Source organism: Palaemon carinicauda, chromosome 12 (genome assembly GCF_036898095.1).
Source record: "Palaemon carinicauda isolate YSFRI2023 chromosome 12, ASM3689809v2, whole genome shotgun sequence".
Classification (NCBI taxonomy): domain Eukaryota; kingdom Metazoa; phylum Arthropoda; class Malacostraca; order Decapoda; family Palaemonidae; genus Palaemon; species Palaemon carinicauda.
This window is the reverse complement of record NC_090736.1, coordinates 131,426,569-131,439,836: the sequence shown is the minus strand read 5'-3', so window position 1 is coordinate 131,439,836 and position 13,268 is coordinate 131,426,569. Positions and strand designations below refer to the sequence as shown.

At 46.6% G+C, this 13,268-nt stretch overlaps 1 protein-coding gene across 1 annotated transcript in view; it reads left to right on the top strand.

Annotated features, from left to right (window-relative positions):
- Positions 1-13,268, top strand: part of LOC137651286 (retinoblastoma-binding protein 5 homolog) — a 144,835-nt gene that overhangs the window by 104,666 nt on the left and 26,901 nt on the right. The window contains exon 8 of the mRNA XM_068384555.1: positions 7,055-7,267. Coding sequence (XP_068240656.1) covers positions 7,055-7,267 — 213 coding nt within the window. The remainder of the gene's footprint in view (positions 1-7,054; positions 7,268-13,268) is intronic.

The window sequence follows — 13,268 nt, the reverse complement described above, 5'->3', positions numbered from 1 at the left end:
GGATCTACATTGGACGTTGAGTCTGGCCAGGGAGTTGGGACTTTTGGTCAACCTAAAAGTCCCAACTGATCCCATCCCAGATTATTCTATATTTGGGGATGGAGATTCGCAGTCCAGTTTTTTTTCGGGCTTTTCCGTCTGCCACCGAATAGAACAAGCCCTGCTCGAAGTCCAACTAATGCTGAAAAGAAAACGTTTGTTCAGTCAGGAGTTGGAACAGTCTCGTAGGGACTCTCTCATCCCTGGAGCAGTTTGTCTCACTAGGGAGACTACACCTTCTGCCTCTCCGGTTCCATCTAGCCTCTCACTAGAACTAGGACAAGACGTTAGAGACGGTATCATTCCCAGTCTCCGAACCAGTAAAGGCATGCCTGAAATGGTGGGACAGCAATATCAGTCTGAGAGAGGGACTATCCCTAGCAGTCAAGAACCCAAACCACGTGTTGTTCTCAGACGCGTCAGATTTGGGTTGGGGTGCGACCCTGGACGGTCGGGAATGCTCGGGTCTGTGGACCTCAAGTCAGAAGAGCATGCACATCAACGGCAAGGAGCTATTAGCAGTCCACTTGGCCTTGATGATATTCGAAAGCTTCTTCGAAACTAAGTGGTAGAGGTCAACTCAGACAACACCACAGCTTTGGCGTACATCTCCAAGCAAGGAGGCACACACTCCTTCACGCTGCTCGAGATCGCAAGGGACCTTCTCTTATGGTCAAGAAATCGAGGCATCTCCCTGTTGACGAGATTCATCCAGGGGGACTTGAACGTCTTGGCAGACTGTCTCAGTCGGAGGGGTCAGGTGATACCCACGGAATGGACCCTCCACAAGGACGTGGGCAAGAGTCTTTGGGCTACTTGGGGTCAACCCACCATAGACCTCTTTGCCTCCTCGTTGACCAAAAGGTTACCAATCTATTGCTCTCCAGTCCTAGATACAGAAGCAATCCACATAGACGCGTTTCTACTGGATTGGTCTCTTCTGGACTTATATGCATTCCCACCATTCAAGATAGTCAACAAGGTACTGCAGAAGTTCGCCTCTCACGAAGGGACAAGGTTGACGTTGGTTGCTACCCTCTGGCCCACGAGAGAGTGGTTCACCGAGGTACTTCAATGGCTGGTAGACTTTCCAAGAAGTCTTCCTCTAACGGTAGATCTGTTACGTCAGCCCCACGTAAAGAATGTCCATCAAAGCCTCCCCGCTCTTCGTCTGACTTCCTTCAGACTATCGAAAGACTCTCAAGAGCTCGAGGCTTTTCGAAGGAGGCAGCCAGTGCGATTGCAAGAGCGAGGAGAGCTTCTACCATTAGAGTATACCAGTCGAAGTGGGAAGTCTTTCGAGACTGGTGCAAGTCAGCATCTGTGTCCTCGTCCAGTACCTCTGTAGCCCAAATCGCAGATTTTCTTTTACATCTGAGAAAGGTTCGCTCCCTTTCAGCTCCCACGATTAAGGGCTACAGGAGCATGTTGGCTTCGGTCTTTCGACATAGAGGCTTAGATCTTTCCAACAATAAAGATCTCCAAGATCTCCTTAAGTCTTTCGAGACCTCTAAGGAACGTCGTTTGGCAACTCCTGGATGGAACTTAGACGTGGTCCTAAGGTTCCTCATGTCAGACAGGTTTGAGCCATTACATTCAGCCTCCCTGAAGGATCTCACCCTCAAGACACTTTTCCTAGTGTGCTTGGCTTCGGCTAAAAGGGTCAGTGAACTTCATGCCTTCAGTAAGAACATCGGCTTTTCTACAGAAAAAGCCACTTGTTCACTTCAACTTGGTTTCCTGGCCAAAAATGAACTGCCTTCTCGTCCTTGGCCTAAATCTTTTGATATTCCTTGCTTATCAGAGATCGTAGGCAACGAACTGGAAAGAGTATTATGTCCTGTTAGAGCTCTTAAGTTCTATTTAGCTCGTACTAAGTCATTACGAGGTAATTCTGAGGCATTATGGTGCTCAGTTAAGAAACCATCATTGCCTATGTCAAAGAATGCTTTGTCATATTTTATCAGATTTTTAATACGAGAAGCTCATTCTCACTGGAATGAGAAAGACCGATGTTTGCTTAAGGTTAAGACGCACGAAGTTAAAGCTATAGCAACCTCCGTGGCCTTCAAGCAAAGTAAATCTCTGCAAAGTATTATGGACGCGACTTTTTGGAGAAGCAAGTCAGTGTTCGCGTCATTTTACTTAAAAGATGTCCAGACTCTTTACGAGGACTGCTACACACTGGGTCCATTCGTTGCAGCGAGTGCAGTAGTGGGTGAGGGTTCTACCACTACATTACCCTAATTCCAATATCCTTTTTAATCTGTCTCTTGAAATGTTTTTAATATTGTTTTTTGGGTTGTACGGAAGGCTAGGAAGCCTTTCGCATCCTGGTTGATTTGGCGGGTGGTCAAAGTCATTTCTTGAGAGCGCCCAGATTAGGGGTTTGATGAGGTCCTGTTGTATGGGTTGCAGCCCTTAATACTTCAGCTCCTGGGAATCTTTCAGCATCCTAAGAGGATCGCTGGGCTTCGTGAGGAAGACAGACTAATAAGGCAGAGTAATCGTCTAAGTCAACTTCCTTACCAGGTACCTTTATATATTTGGGTTTTGTAATGATATAACTGTCAAAAACTCTAAGCATATACGCTGTAAACTTAATTAACTCTGGTCTCTACCCACCACCATGGGTGTGAATCAGCTATTATATATTCACCGGCTAAGTTAAATATTTAAAAATGATATTTTAATTATAAGATAAATTTTTGAATATACTTACCCGGTGAATATATACATTAAAAGGCCCCCCCTTCTTCCCCGATAGAGACCCAGCGGGATGAGAAAAATTGGGTCTGTTTACATGTATACAGTGAACCCTCGTTTATCGCGGTAGATAGGTTCCAGTCGCGGCTGCGATAGGTGAAAATCCGCGAAGTAGTGACACCATATTTACCTATTTATTCAACATGTATATTCAGACTTTTAAAACCTTCCCTTGTACGTAGTACTGTTAACAAACTACCCTTTAATGTACAGAACACTTAATGCATGTACTACAGTACCCTAAACTAAAACAGGCACAAATATTAAAGGTGATTTTATATCATGCATTTCCTAAACATGCTAAAAAGCACGATAAAAAATGGCAACCAATGTTTTGTTTACATTTATCTCTGATCATAATGTAGAAACAAACTGGAGGTAGAGCTTTGCTTATTACCCAGACATATTTCCCATACTTTTCCCTTAGAACTACATCACATCTTCCTACTTTAGATATATATATATATATATATATATATATATATATATATATATATATATATATATATATATATATATATATATATATATATATATATATATATATATGTGTGTGTATATATATATATATATTTATATGTATACACATATACATACCTACATATATACATAAATACATGCATACATATATATATATATATCACTGTATATATATGGGTTATGGAAAAAATCCGCGAAGTGGTGAATCCGCGATGGTCGAACCGCGAAGTAGCGAGGGTTCACTGTATGCGGTATCTGGCCGATAGTTGGCGCTGGTGGGCACACCCGCAACCTTCATAGCGATCGCTCGCGAGTTTTTGTGTGTGTTTTCTGTCAAGCCGCTGGAGCAGCAGCTATTATATATTCACCGGGTAAGTATATTCAAAAATTTATTTTATAATTAAAATATCATATTCTGAATGATATTGCCTTTTTCATTTTTGGTCATAAGGCAATTAAGAACCCTCAATCCACAAAACAAATTTTTGTCCAAATAATACTGAATGGCTTGTAAGGGAAGCGGTTTTCTGCTGAAATGTTTTCATCCATTTTCAGAGGTGTGTGAAAAAATTGAGGCAAACTCTTGGCCTTAAAATAATTTTTGGCTCTGAAGGAAGACAAGAGACAAAATAATCTCGTGTTCCTCAATGGTTACCTTGACCGACAATGTTTGGTGTTCACTTATGTATTTAGCCGTAAGATCTTTAAGAGAAAGATGTCCTCTGTTTAAAATTTAGATCTTTTTAAATACTGTAAAATCCCATTCAAATTCCAGATTTAGTTATGGTATCAGCTCTTCTAAGAGAAGGACTCTCCAAAATCAAACCATTGTTCTCTAGTCTTGGGTAGTACCATAGCCTCTGTACCATGTTCTTCCACTGTCTTAAGGTAGAGTTCTCTTGCTTGAGGGTACACGTTGGCACACTATCTTATCTTATTTCTCTTCTTGTTTTTTTTTAATTTTTGTGGTTTATGTATGAAAGATTTATTTTAATGTTGGTGTTCTTCTTAAGATACTTTATTCTAATTGTCATTACTTGTCTTTTATATTATTTATTTCCTCTTTCCCTCTCCTCACTGGGATATTTTTCACTGTTGGAGTCCTTGGACTTATATTATCCTGCTTTTCCAAATAGGTTTGTAACTTACTAGCAATTACAATAACAATAATGATAAAACTGTTGATGTAAAACAGACAGATCTAATCGCAGATCATTGAACATAGAATTAAGCATGGATCTTTATCCCTTAATGGTTGAAATTGAACATTTCTTACTATAGAAAAGAACCATAGGAATTTTAACAATATCCAAACTAGTCCTGGTCATCGACAGACTTATCTTTCCACCAGTCCAAATAATTATTCCATTGTCTATGATATGAAAAATTTGTACTCTGCCTTTTAGAACCTATTATAGACTGGTTAGGGGGGTTTTAGAAACCCCTTCTTTTTTAGGACACGGTGCATAGTCTCTATGAGGTCAGATGTACCATGAATTAATTAGGATGAATCGCCATTGAAAAAGGTTATTTGAGCAGATTGACTTTGTACAGCAATCATCTTGGACACGCTGACAACATGTTCCACAGATCTTTGAACCATTCCCCTTGTAGCTCGAGAGGAGTTATTAGTTTCATCCTCCTGTTCGCAGAAATCCTGAACTTGTTGAACACCTTCCAATCTTTGGCAAACAGTGGTAATGATAAGAAGTAAAGAGCACTTATTTCATTAGAGGAATACTAAAATGTCTAGACTTACATCTTAGCACATAAGGGATAAGCAAAGAATTGGAGGTACACAACTATAGTAAACCTCTGATGAGCTATTGACCAACCTTGCAAGTGAATGGAAACTCACTGTCATCCAGAATGTGATGTAATTGCCCAGCTTTAGCTGATACATCACCAACAACAAAAATATTTATAAAGATACAGTACAGTTAAATAAGAAATTTAAGAGCATCTACAATATGAAATGCCATCTCCCAAAATGAAAGCAATGTTGCTTAAGGGCGCTTACTTTACCTAGAGGAGGGATATATGGATTCATCTTACCGTTTTGATATTTTGCCCTGCAATCTAGATGTCTAACCACTATGGCTGCAAACCAGCTAGGTTTTAGCTGCAGAAGGATTTAAAGCAATTAAAGAATTTGAGACTCTACGAGAGGAACTCAACTTTGTAAGGTGCAATGAATATTCAGAATCCTTACTGAAGGAACACTAAATCAAGATCTATAAACTCATTACAAACTTGACGGATAAGAGAGTCTTAGCATATCATATAGTTATCTACTCTGCCAAAGAAAACTAATCTCTCGGCTCATCATTATCTTGCCTTGCTCTCCTCAGCCATTTTGAAAATCTAATGTCAGTCAGTTATTCTGTTTACAAAGTTATGCTCAAATACTCCTTAATCACAATGCTTTCCCTGTGAAAAAAACTAACAAAGTCAGCTGGGAGGACAACTTAAAATGCAATAAACGCATCACAATCTCAAAGAAGGATGTCTGGATTTAATTAAAACATGGAGTTTTTTCTATGCAAGAATTTTATTTAATGCTAACAAATCCAGAAGGGAAGCCAAATAGAATTTGATTAACACTTATAGAACCTGGTAAGGTAAGTGATTCATGAACACTCCCTATTTGATTACCAACTTGCCAAACCTGAATTGAAAGATTTTCATTTATGAGGCAAAATGATGGGGTCAAGTGCAGTAATAAACAAACAATCTGGAGAGGTCTGATCACCAATCAGACGACTGAGAAACTAAAGTAAAAGACGAGACACTGGCACATAAGTTACCACTTATCCCTAAATTGTTGCTTCCTTTACTTAGGTGTTATTATTGTTACTGGCTAAACTGCAATCCTAGTTGGAAAAGCAGGATGCTATAAGCCCAGGGGTTCCAACAGGGAAAACAGCCCAGTGAGGAAAGGAAACAAAAAAAATATTCTAACAACAGTACCAACATTAAAATAAATATCTCCTATATAAACTATGAAAAACATTAACAAAACAAGAGGAAAAGAAATAAGATAGAATAGTGTGCCCGAGTGTACCCTCAAGCAAGAGAACTCTAACCCAAGATAGTGGGAGACCATGGTACAGAGGTTATGGCACTACCCAAGACTAGAGAAGAATGGTCTGATTTCGGAGTGCCCTTCTCCTAGAAGAGCCGCTTACCATAGCTAAAGTCTCTTCTACCCTTATCAAGAGTAAAGTAGCCACTGAATAATTACAGGGCAGTACTTAACCCCTTGAGAGAAGAAAAATTGTTTGGTAATCTCAGTGTTGTCAGTTGTATGAGGACAGAAGAGAATATGTGAAAAATAGGCCAGACTATTCGGTGTATGTGTAGACAAAGGGAAAAAGAAACCATAACCAGAGAGAAGGATCCAATGTAGTACTGTCTGGCCAATCAAAGGACCCCATTACTCTCTAGCGGTGTATCTCAACGGGTGGCTGGTGCCCTGGCCAACCTATTACCTTTGAAGGGAATGAAAATGGGAAAATATCAATTTCTTTTTTTTTTTATTTTAGGGGGATAATGATGATTAAACAGAGTTTCTGGAGAAAAAGCAATATAAACATCAGGGGAGGTTCATAGAAATAATTTGGTTAGTTGCTAAGGTCTTTATCAAAGAATAGTATTAGGCTAGAAAAATATTTATTCTTTTTCCAGAAGATAGACATGAGCTTCATGTTTTAGTTTTCCTTCATTGTTGTTTTTATTTGTTTAGAAGTTATCATAATGTTTTTTACAGTGGCATCCAGTCCGACCAATAATGGCTTCAATTAGTTCTGGAGTGGTATCAGTTTGGTCCCAAAATCAAGTTGAGAATTGGTCAGCTTTTGCTCCTGACTTCAAAGAACTTGATGAAAATGTGGAGTACGAGGAAAGGGAATCAGAATTTGATCAGAGTGACGAAGACAAAAGTGTCGAACTCAGCCAGGAGAAAAGAGAAGAGGATGTTGAGGTAACCAATTTTGTGTAAGATGCTTTTTACGGAATAATTAGTTATGCTATCATTCCTTGAAGCTGTGTAATTTTTAGCTTAGTACAGTATTATGTCCTCAATACAGTATCAAACACTTCTAGTTTATTCCGTAACTGAAATACAAACCAACGCTATTTATAGGGGTATTACTTTGGGCGACGCTGAAATATGAGCCATTACATTTTTGGCGAGGGTTAATCACTCATCCGCTAGTTAGCGGGCGGGGGGAGGTTAATAGCTACCCCTCTCACTCGCACACCTATGTTTGTTACGTACTTTGCTTTTGGCTCGGGTGGAGAATGGTTGTTACCGCTCTTCCCCTCACCAAATATTTGATAGCCGTTGTTAACCTTTTTTTATTTTATTTGTTCCGTAACCGAAATACAAACCACGTTATTTACATTGGGTTTACCTTTTAGCGCAGCTGAAATGGCGAGCCATTAGAATTTAACGAGGGTGTATTACCCCCGCGCCAGTTAGCGGGGGGGTAGGGGAGTGGTAGCTAGCTACCCCTCCCCCCCCTCACACACCGGTGAAGCTCACTTTCACCTTTGGCTCGGACTGGGACAGACATCTCTGTCTTTGTCCTCGCATTGCAGCCATTGTTTGTTTTGTCTTACTTAATCACTTACTTTTCTTTTACTCAATACAGTATACATGTAAACATTTTTTCATGTTTGTATATATATTTGAGTATAGAAATCAGTAAGTTTCCTTTTCAGAGATGTGTGTGTAGTGTACAATATCTCCGTGGAGCCCTCGGCAGGGTGCAGATGAACAGCAGTTTGACCTCGTGTTCCGACGGGCAACGGTCTTCCCGACGGACAACGGTCTTCCCGACGGACAACGGTCTTCCGACGGACATCAGTCTCCCGGCGGACAACGATCCCTTTGGGGCAAAGGGTTGCCTCCCACGGGGGTTCTTCCCTTGCGTGTCAGGGTTCCCCTGCGCGCCCTTCTGCTATGTTCTCTCCTGCTCAGTGTTAGCGCACAGGCGCTCTCCTGCTGTTCACCAGCGCTCTCCTGTTCGCCAGCGCTCTCATGATGATCATCTCTGCTGTTCCTGTTGGTTCCTGTTACGCGCCCACGTTCGCCCTCGCGATCTAGAACTTCGGTTCAGGTCTGGGTCAAGGACTCTTCTTCTACGCGCAGGCTTCCACGCGTTTGCCTTCTGCTCGTCAGCGATCACCAGCTCGCCAGCGACCTTAGATGCGTCAACGTTCACCTGCTCGTCAGCGACCTTAGATGCGTCAACGTTCACCTGCTCGTCAGCGATCTCCTACGCGTCAACGATCGCCATTGACCTGCCACGCGTGTCAGTTCCCCTGAACACCATCAGTAGCGATCTAGCGCTCGCCTGCTGTGGACCACGATCTCCGGTAGCTGAGTTTTGCCGTAGATCTTCCTCCTGCTCGCCAGCGCTCACCTTTACTTCTGTCCTTCTGTGCGCCAGCTTTCTTCAATCGCCAGCGCACATCTGCGCGCCCTTCTTTGCCACGCACCATTGGGCGCCAACGGTTTTCGGACCGTCTAGGATCGCCTGATTAACAGCTTGCTTCAGCGCTCACCTTCCTGATGCACCTGCGCGCCTTCTGTTAGCGCAATGCGAGCTAACCATCACTAGTCTCTCTCGCGTTGGCAATCGCCTACGCGCCCGCGCGATTCTTCACCTGCGCGCTAGCGTTTTGTTAACGCACCACCGCTCGCCAACGCGCCGGCGCTTGCCGACGCGCCATCGCTTGCCGACGCGCCATCGTTTGCCAACGCGCCTTCACTCTCCTACGGGCTATCGCTCGCCAGAACGCGCCATCGCTCGTCAACGCGCCATCGCCCGCCTACGCGTCATCAGTCTCCCGACCGCCTGCGCTCACCCGCGCGCCCTCGTGCCTGCGCGGCCACACGCCCACGTGCCCGCGCGACCGCGCACATGCTCTCCAATGTTCGCCCGTGCGCGAACCAACGGTGTTCCAATGCGCGGACGGACGGGGTTCCGTCGCGCGGACCGACGGGGTTCCGTCGCGCGGACCGACGGGGTTCCGTCGCGCGGACCGACGGGGTTCCGTCGCGCGGACCGACGGGGTTCCGTCGCGCGGACCGACGGGGTTCCGTCGCGCGGACCGACGGTGTTCCGTCGCGCGAGCCGACGGTGTTCCGTCGCGCGAGCCGACGGTGTTCCTTCGCGCGAACGTCGGCTTAATTCTTGCAGTATCCATTGCTCGCCTATGGGTTATTGCTCGCCGACCACCAGCTCTCGCCCTTCCTACCACGCTCCCCCTCCTTTTGCGCTCCTTCGCCCACCTTCCTTTGCGTTCCTGCGTGCCCGCGCATGGGCGCTTCCACGTTCGCCCACGCGCAAATCATTGATTTACCATCGCGCGAGTGCCAGGGCGATTGCGACCGCGATTCCTACTGGGGTTTCGCAGCATGGCCAGCCTGGCGAGTCTTCTGGAGCGTATTTCCAGAACGCGGCCTCACCCCGTAAACGCAGAGCATGGCACATGCAAGAATAAGAAGAATCTTCAGGGAGGTCTGAGCAACATTCTTCTTTCCAGAACGTGGGTTAGCCCTTCCCCGTCATTCCCTGGAAGGGTTTTTTGGCGGGGGGCTTTCCGTTCGAGATTTCTCTATCGGCCAAGGAGGGACTGGTTTACCCCTTCCTCTTCTCCATCTCGTGAAAGGGGCTTACCAGGTCCTTTCCCTCCTCGGTTGCGACCCGAGGTTTTGTTCAAGGAAGCTACAGGAAGGTCATGGGTACTTTCCTCCTCTCGGGCTCAAGCACCTTGGCGTTCCGTTGTCAAGTATCGAACTTGCGGGCAAGCTCGATGTTGGACCATCTGGACGCAATGACCGAGGGCTTCCTTTCGGGTGTCTCATCCGTGGATGTCGACAACCTCAGACACTCTTCCATCCTTGAGAGGAGTTTTGTTTGTGCCCAAGGACAGAGACATAGACAACGGCTGTGCGGAGGAAGTCGACTTCCTTTTTCACTCCTCCAAGGCGCTTTCTTCCAGACCCTGCAGGGCTCCAGCGCCTCTTTCATTCAGCCACGTCGGCCTAAGTTATCGGACCGGCTACGACAACTGAGACAAGGTGTCCAATTGCAGTTCCCTCCAGTCAGGAACAGATGACACGGGAGGCTCTCCCGGGGGGGCATAGTCCTAGAGGGAGCGGCAGAGTTCACGAACTCTAGGATTGGCACCCCCCCCTTGCAGGTTTCACGCTGGGAGGATGCCTAAGGTTACTTATCCGGATGACAGCTTCCCGATGCCCATTCCAGCACGATCTCTGTGATCAGCCAAGGATATCGCGCCTGCCGTCTCTGTCAGCGAATTCAGTGTCTCTGAACCTCTATGCCATAGGGTCGGCAAGAGTTTGCCCGTTTGGGCAGAATGATCCATGCCTTAGGAGAAGGTCCTCCATAGGATCGTCGACGGCTTCACCCGTCAATCCTTTCTTGTAAGGAAGTATCTGAGACGGGAGTTCCGTAGTCAACCTCTCAGCCCTGATCAAGTTTGTCGAACAAACTTCGTCCAGCGTGGAACAGCAGAAGCGATCAGACTGGTAACGAGGCGACAGGACTACTTAGGCCCTGGATCTGAAGGACGGGTACTTTCAGTTTCCATTCCATCCATCTTCCAGGAAGCTCGTGGAATTCAGCCTAGACTACAGATTTCCTGCTTAAGATGCAGTGTGGCCATCCCGCCGTGGCATCGCAGGTTTTTTCCCTAGAGAACTCTCCCTGCTTTCCTCATGGCCGCTCAGGTGCAGGCTTCCTCCTCCTTTGCCTTTTGGAGGTCTGGTCAACTCTGGTAGGCTCGGGTTCGACCTTCTTCAGCGCTGGGACAGGCTTCCGGATGCTTACCATGAGTGGGGGTTCATGGTATTTTGCTAGGAGCCTTCTCTTCTTCTGCCTCAACATCTGGAGTATCTAGCCATGATATTGGGGCAACGGCCTTACCACGTTGGGAACCCCGCTTCTTGTCCGTCCAGCGAGATTAAGCAATGTCGGTTCTGGTCGGTACTTGGATGGGTGACCGCCTGGGGACGCCAGATTCTGTTGCCACCCCCTCCGAGCCTTCCCTTCAGTTGACTGTGGCAAGGCTGAGGAGAGTCGCAGTACCTGCTCTCAGTCAAGCAGAGCTTTCAGCCCTACCTTAGAACGTCTCCTAGTTCTCTTTTCCTCATTGACCCGTCTAAAGTTCCGAATGGTCGCCTCAGGATAAGTTCCCTGTGAGGCGGCCCAAGTTCCGGTGGTTTCAAAGCAACGATTAACCGGACTTTCTGGCCCCTATGGAGCCAGCGGAACGATTAGACCTGCAATGGGTGTGGACCTATGGAACCTCTTGATGGGAGTGGATATTCTCGTCCTTTCCCCACCTTTTTGATGCTGTTCTCGGACTCGTCAAAGAAAAAGGGGGGCGGGGGGGGGGGGGCATGTTCCGGTCCAGGCCTATGGTCAGGACCTGAAGGATACCTCTCCATCATTCAGGCAGGCTTAGGGGGTGTAGTCTGGCCCCTCTACAGATCCTACAGCTCCTGCCGAGTCGCTCCGTGCACGTCGACTTCATGGTTCTGGCGTGTTCTAGCCAGCAGGGGACGCATTTTCACTCCTTCGCATCTTGCAGTTGTGATACCGAGATGATTTGAGATACTCTCAATACCACCATTGGCTCTCTCATTCCGGGCAGAGGAAGGTTCTCCGACTATCTGAGCAGAGCCTCATAGAGAGAGTGTACCGGGGGCTCTTTGGGAGTAACCAGCTAGTCCTGGTCTGGGGGAACTGATCGCGACAGCTTGGAACCTCAAGCTTCCGATGTTCTTCCCCCCAGTCTCAGACCCCGAGACTCTGGCAAGATGCATTCTGGTGATGGTGGGACAACATCGACGCCTGCGTCTTCCCTCCTTTGTTGTCTGTTGAGAATGGGTCTCAACAAGACCAGGTTGTCTGTCAACCTTTCAATGGCCTTGAGAGCTGCACTGGGACTATGCGCGGAACGGTTTCCGGACCCTCTGCTTCCCCTGACGGAACTCCCGGGAGAGCTTCTCCCACGGCACAGGCTACTCAAACAACCACACTGCAACATCTTTCACGAGCCGAGCGTCGCTTCGGCTTCATGCCTGGAGACACTACGCCTCCTCCTCAAGAAGAAACAACCCGCTACAGTCGCGGGACGGAGGTCGCGTAATCTGCGATAGTCATCCGCAGGGGTCTTCCAGGCGAAGTGGAGAGTCTTTGGTGGTTGGTGTCGTGGGAGATATACCTCTTCCCTTGAGGCCTCTTCTCCAGCAATAACGATCTTATTGCCTTTCGGCAGGAGGAAACTCCTTTCCGCCCTCGGCAAGGAAGCCTGTCGCTCGGCCTTTCCCTGACCTTCAGGCTTAAAGGAATAATTTTTTCCTTCCCGCTGGACCTTTCCTCGCTCATGCGAAGCTGCGAACGTCCCTGCCCTAGTCGGAGTGAGACCTCCAACTTGGAGCATGGCTCGGACTTTTTAGTCCCTTAAGAGATCTTCTCAAGACCCTTTACGTCAGGCCTCTGATCGTATTCCGTCTTGGGCCTCCTGCTCACTCTGGCCGCGGCCAGTGTGTAAGCAATCTTCTTGGTCTCGTACGACTCCGCCCTTTCTAAGGAATGGGGGAAGGCAACATTCAGGTTCGCTCCTGAGTTATTGGCTAGACTCAGAATCTTGGGGTCCCGGCCCTTCGGTCCAATTCCTTCAAGATTTCGAGTCACCATTCTGTATCTGATGTCCCAAAACCTTCTCCTTCTTGCCAGTAAAGGAATCGAGAGGTTAGCTTTGGGAACAGCTGCAGTTTGTCCTCAGTTGCAGCCGGTTTGGGAGCACAAGAAGGACACAGGGGAGAGTCACCAGTATACCTCTTCAGCTCGGACTCAAGGACATTCATCTCGACCTGACTCCAGACCCTCCCCTGTCACGTCGCCCTACAGCACGATGTCGGATACATCGCAACGTCCCTC